This window comes from Mesoplodon densirostris, chromosome 4 (assembly GCF_025265405.1).
Source record: "Mesoplodon densirostris isolate mMesDen1 chromosome 4, mMesDen1 primary haplotype, whole genome shotgun sequence".
Classification (NCBI taxonomy): domain Eukaryota; kingdom Metazoa; phylum Chordata; class Mammalia; order Artiodactyla; family Ziphiidae; genus Mesoplodon; species Mesoplodon densirostris.
Window position 1 is genome coordinate 56,516,980 of NC_082664.1, and position 6,402 is coordinate 56,523,381.

Here is a 6,402-nt window from a genome sequence, read left to right on the forward strand (position 1 = left end):
GATTTATATTAGGGTTTACTTTTGGTGTTGTACATTCTATGGGTTTGGAGAAATATATCCATGACCAGTATCCATCACTGTAGTATCATACAAAATAATTTCACTGTCCTAAAAATTCTGTGCTCTATTCATCTGCTTGAAAATATAGTATTTATTAATTTTTTAAAAATATATGTACTTTAAAAAACTGCACACATAAAAATATTTAAATATTTAATCCATGTCCTCCATTAAGATAATTTCCAATGTAGTTATTCTACAGACCATTTCTGAGCAAGAATTTCCAATGTAGTTATTCTACAGACCATTTCTGAGCAAGAAAGTACAGTCAGCCCTCCAAATCGGTGGGTTCTACATCCACAGATTCAACCAACAGTGGATGGGAAATGTTTTTAAAAAAAAAAAATTTCCAGAAAGTTCCAAAAAGCAAAATTTGAATTTTCCATTCCTTGGCAATACATAGCATTTACAACTATTTATATAGCATTTACATTGTATTAGATACTGTAAGTAATCTTGAAATGATTTAAAGCATACAGGAGGAGGTTATATGCAACTAAAATATGACATTTTATATAAGGGACTTGAGCATCTGTGGATTTTGGTATGCTTCTGTGTCCTGACACCAATCTCCCTCAGATACTGAAGGACTGTATAACTTAATTTCTGGGATAATTTTTAATTTCACCATAACTTCTTTCAAAAGCAATATATATCTACACTAGAATTTCAGAAATGTGTTAATTTTCAGATTCTTGGTGCTTTAGCCAGGATCAGAATCTTAATACATTAACTTATTTTTTTTTTTTTAGGCCACACCACACAGCTTGTGGAATCTTTTTTTTTTTTAATTTATTTTTGGCTGTGTTGGGTCTTCGTTGTTGTGAATGGGCTTTCTCTAGTTACGGCGAGCAGGGGCTACTCTTTGTTGCGGTGTGCAGGCTTCTCACTGTGGTGGCTTCTCTTTTCGCGGACCGCAGGCTCTAGGCATGTGGGCTTCAGTAGTTGTGGCACGCAGGCTCAGTAGTTGTGGCTTGTGGGCTCTAGGGTGCAGGCTCAGTAGTTGTGGCGCACAGGCTTAGCTGCTCCGCGGCATGTGGGATCTTCCTCGACCAGGGCTTGAACCCGCGTCCCCTGCATTGGCAGACGGACTCTCAACCACTGCGCCACCAGGGAAGTCCCAGCTTGTGGGATCTTAGTTCCCCAACCAGGGATTGAACCCGGGCCACGACAGTGAAAGCACCAAGTCCTAACTACTGGACTGCCAGAGAACTCCCTACACTAACATTTTAGATTTGACACATAACAAGCAGTGTTAAAATAAATGCTTACAGAAAATCATTCATTTCCCGGTACTTATATGAGAAATACATGAGAAAAACCATATGACTAAATTATGTAAATACAGAAAAAAATTTTTTTTTAAATGAAAAATTTTAGAATTAAAAGGAACAAGAGAGAACACAGTTCTCCTCCATACATTCTGAGAAAGGCACGAACTACTTATTTACAAAAATGATCTCCATACTTGGTCCTTGCCTACATTTCTAGTTTCATCTTCTGTTGCTTCCCACCAAACTCCTTGTTTCAGCTGTTTAGAAATTCACCATTTTTTATTAACTCGCTAAGTCCTTTTATAATTCAGTGTCTCTGAACATATATATCTTCAGTCTGAAATTCACCAGGATGCATCCACACTTAGCAAATTCCTATTCATCTTTTATCATACCATTTCAATTATAATCACCTATAAACAAGTTAATTTAAGAAAAGTTTGACCATATGACTGTTGGATAATTCTAAGCATAAAAACAACTGCAAGGAAATCTTGAACTTTATTTATTAGGTAGTTAGTTGTTGTATTACTGGTGTAGTAATTATATTTTGTGTATTGTAGGCTACAGCATATGAATAAATATAACTGATATTGGGGACCAGAGTTATACTGTGGGAGAAGGGAGATACAAATATGGACTAAAGGAAGATGAGTAAGAACCTTGTAGTGCTGGATTTGAACTAGAGGTATCAGTATGAATTTGTTTTAAAAAAATAAAAAAGGTATTGGGACTTCCCTGGTGGCACAGTGGTTAAGAATCCGCCTGCCAATGCAGGGCAGACAGGTTCGATCCCTGGTCCAGAGAGACCCCACATGCCTTGGAACAACTAAGCCCGTGCGCCACAAATACTGGGCCTGTGCTCTAGAGCCCACGAGCCACAACTACTGAGCCCATGCACCACAACTACTGAAGCCCGCACGCCCTAGAGCCCGTGCTCCACAACAAGAGAAGCCACCACAATGAGAAGCCTGTGCACCGCAACGAAGAGTAGCCCCCTTGTTGCAACTAGAGAAAGCCCACGTGCAGCAACGAAGACCCAACACAGCCAAAAAATAAATTAAAAAAAGAAAGAAAAGAAAGAAAAGAAAAGAAAGAAAGAAGGAAAGAAAGGAAGGAAGAAAGGTATTCCCTGGTTCTATCCACTGAAAGGACCAATGCATAATGATAAGCAATAGCAGTGAGCACATCTATACCCAGACTTTGGTTTTAAAATTCCACTCTCCAGGGCCTCCCTGGTGGCGCAAGTGGTTGAGAGTCCGCCTGCCGATGCAGGGGATACGGGTTCGTGCCCCGGTCTGGGAGGATCCCATATGCCGCGGAGCGGCTGGGCCCGTGAGCCATGGCCGCTGAGCCTGCGCGTCCGGAGCCTGTGCTCCGCAACGGGGGAGGCCACAACGGTGAGGGGCCCGCATACCGCAAAAAAAAAAAAAAAAAAAAAAAAAAAAAAAAAAAAAAAAAAAAATTCCACTCTCCACGAAAAAAAGCAGTTCTTGGGCTCTTGGAAAAAAGGTTGATTCCAGGTCTGGAGCAAGAAAAATACAAGGTAAGGCTGGGCATCATACTGTTCAAAGACTAAAGAGTCATGAGAAAGGACACAGGAGCCAGCCACTGGTCAAATCAATTTTAGCATCAAAAGGAATACTAATGTATTTAATTATTACACATAAAATAAAAAAGAATGCCAGGTAACAAATACAGAAGGATCATTAGAATTTTCAGAAGTGTCACCCTTTTTTGTAGTTCCCAATGTAATAAATATACAGGTAAGGATCATTAGTGGACGCTAACAACAGGGGTCGAAGGTCATTGACATATCCATAAGGTCTCAAAATATCATCCTGCAGATCATGTGCTAATTATAAAGAGGAAAGTAAACCTTTGCAATGGAGTGATATGGCTATCACCACCTTAACCAAATGATAAAACTTAGCATCACCAGTAGTGGGACACCTGATATTACATGCCTCATGAGGTGATGTCATGTAAAGTTCATCTCATTATAGATGGTAATGTGGTAAACACAGATGAAGCACATGAATATTCGCTGTACTATTCTTTTAAGTAACCTACAGATTTGGAATTTTCAAAATAAAAACTTGAGGAAAAAAATCTCAGTTCAGATGTCATATCTTATTGGAAGGCTTTTTTTTTTTTTTTACTTTTCCAGTGGAATTATTTTTTCTATTTTCAGTATTCCCACAGGACCCTTTATATTTCTATTTCAGCACTTAACAAATTTGTAACTGCCTGTTTATAGGTCTGACCTTTTCCCTAAACTCTGCAGAACTGGTCTCATCTTCCTTCCCAGAACTTGGCTCTTTATCTGGCACCTACCAGGTATTCAGTGTTTGTTGTATGAATGAGATAACTGATATGCCAAAGTGACAGGCCAAAACTGAAATCCAAGCATTGTCTATATCAAATTGTGCCTCAAATTTAATCCAATCAATCAAGCAGGAAACCTACCTAACCTACCAAACCTGTCTCATTATAATAGATACATCAGCGAATTGACTTAAAAACGAAGCATACAGTCCTCAAGGAGCCTCCCCTTTAAGTCATGACAAGCATACTTTCATTTTAAATTCTTTCATTGCTTCAACTCAAGGAAATTAGGGAAGATGCCTACCTGTTCTATATCCTTTGAATTGGAGGTCTGATTTTCTCCCGTGACTCCAGGCTGCTCATTTTCCCATGGTAATTTATTTTTTCCTTTTCCTGCACTTAGTACCCTTCGAGTACAGATAGTTGGACTATAAGATCCATAAATTTGCATGCTATCCCTTGTGTGGTCACCACAGTGACAGTGCGCACTCTGAGTTCTGTTACCCGCCAAAAGCCAGTCTGTATCTGCTCCATGTGCCAAATGGCCTGATCTACCCTGGGCAGATGATGGCATGAGTACTGCATACTCCACAAATCCCTCTTCTGTTAACTTTGGGAGGGTTTTCCTAGCCAATCTGGCCTGCACAGCATTCATCACTCCATCTCCGTTATCCTGCAGCTCAACAGTATCCACAGCTCTGAAAAGGATGCTGGTTTTACCTGAGCCCATTGATGATGCCAACACAGCAAAGGCTTCAAGAGCTGCTTGGCGTACCCTGCGTTTGCTATCTACAAGAGCTGGGGCAAGATCAAAAGACAGTTTGGATAAGTCAAAATCCTCACTGGGATAGGTCAGGAGGGAGCAGATGCAAATGTTCACCACTTCCTCTCTCACTCTGGAATGCTTATGTTTGAGATGTTCCAGGAGTAAGCAAAGCACCTGTTGAGGACCTACTTCCTTCATTAGCTTGAGGAAGATTTTCATGTATTCTTGTTTGATCACCAACTTGTTGTCTGCCAGCACTTTGACAGAAGCTGCTATAACTGGTCCCAAGAACTGTTGTACCTGCTCTCCAAGACGAACAACCAGTAAATGAAGAACTTGAAGTGTGCCATGGACCACTTTGAAGTTAAAATCGTCTAACAAATTATACATCAAACTAATGAAACTGACGAGGCTAGAATGAGAGGTGGAACTAGGGTTAAAGCGTCCCATCACCTGTTTTAGCTCCTCAATAGCCTGAGTCCGGTTCTTATAGTCTTCCTGATCTAACAACCTTGAATGCAGCTCCTGAGGAATAATCCCAAATTTAAGATTGCTGTTGGAAAGAGGCACTGCACTGGGAAGGGGATCTTCAGGAAATCCAGAGGCTTCAAGTTCCAAATAATAAGGAACCTGACTTCCAAACTGGGACTCCAGGCGGCGACTGTAGTGTCTCCTCAGGGCAGAAGGCAGGCGAGATATATATGACTGAAACCTCTCTTGGCCAAGACGCTCCCCAATTTGTTGAAGTGCAGAGAAGGCTGTCTCAGATTCTTCTTCTATCTCCTGACCGCCAAGCTTTCGGGCTAAGGATATTATCACCTCGGTAAGATCTAGGCCGAGCAACAAATCCTCAGGAGTAAGCAAGATAGGGAACAGTAGTGCCGTGGAAGCTCTAAGCCGGGCATCAGTACTTTCCAGTCCTTGTTGTATAAGCATTCTCAGCACCTCTCCAGAACTACGTTTCAGACACACGTGTAGGATCTGCAGCGCATCTTTCCGCAGGGCTGGATTCTCTTCTCGTAAGGAGACAACTAGTTGAGGCAGAAGTGTTAGGCTAAAGGCCTCTTCCAACTGGCCTGCCTCCCCCTGACCCCGGAGAACGTCCGAGAGGAGTTGCAAGCAGAGTCGCTTCTCATCACTACCTCCTTCCACAAGCACTCGACCCACGGCCCGATACAATGCTTCCTTTCGTCGGGGGAAGCCAAGTCTACCGCCCCGGCGCGGCAAAGCAGCCTGTAAAGCCTGGAAGGCCTCGGAAGGATCTGGCGTGGTCCGGAGTTGTTGAAGGAGCCGAGTCTCCTCTTCATCTCCCCCTGACAAACCACCTCCAGACCCAGACCAATTACTTGAGATTGCCTCCGCGGGCATCAAGAGGGTAGAGGCCAGAGGCGAAGGTGTCGGGGGGCAGGAACCGTGGTCTCCGGCAGCTCCACGGCAGCAGTAGTTTTTCTCACCTCTCATGGCGCCCCCACCTCGTCTATCATCAGTCTCTGGGGCGGGAGGACGACAGCGGCTCCGGAGGCGATAGGCACAGAGGGCTGGAAGGGGCGGCAGCGGGAGCAGCGCGAAGGGCGCAGCCGCCATGAAGGGTCGTCAAGTGGCGGAGCCTGTAGGAAACCATCTTCTCCGAAGGGCTCGATGGAGCCCAGCCTTCCTGTTCTTCTCCAAGCCTCAAGCTGCAGAGGAGGAAAAAGAACAGCTTAAGCCCCCAACTCCGGAGACTGCCTTCTGCAAAATGGCCCCCGTCTGAGCCCCAGACCCCACAGCTGCCTCCGGGCGTAACCAGGGGCACCACGTGACCAAACCGATCGCTTCCATGGTGATGTACCCAGCGCGAACCTCTTGACCCGGGAATCAATCTGCCGTGATGAATACTGGGTCATGTAGTCCACATCGGAAGATCAGACTAGGCAGAAGGCCCCTGGAAACGGAAGTGAAAACATTGCGAACGTAATAAACGAATCTGGAGCGGAG

The 6,402-nt window shown here is 43.7% G+C and overlaps 1 protein-coding gene across 1 annotated transcript in view; it reads right to left on the minus strand.

Moving 5' to 3' along the window:
• TOGARAM1 (TOG array regulator of axonemal microtubules 1) overlaps positions 1-6,364 on the minus strand; it is a 78,006-nt gene extending 71,642 nt beyond the window's left edge. The window contains exon 1 of the mRNA XM_060096282.1: positions 3,967-6,364. Coding sequence (XP_059952265.1) covers positions 3,967-6,012 — 2,046 coding nt within the window. The 5' untranslated portion in view covers positions 6,013-6,364. The remainder of the gene's footprint in view (positions 1-3,966) is intronic.
• Positions 6,365-6,402: the final 38 nt, after the last annotated feature.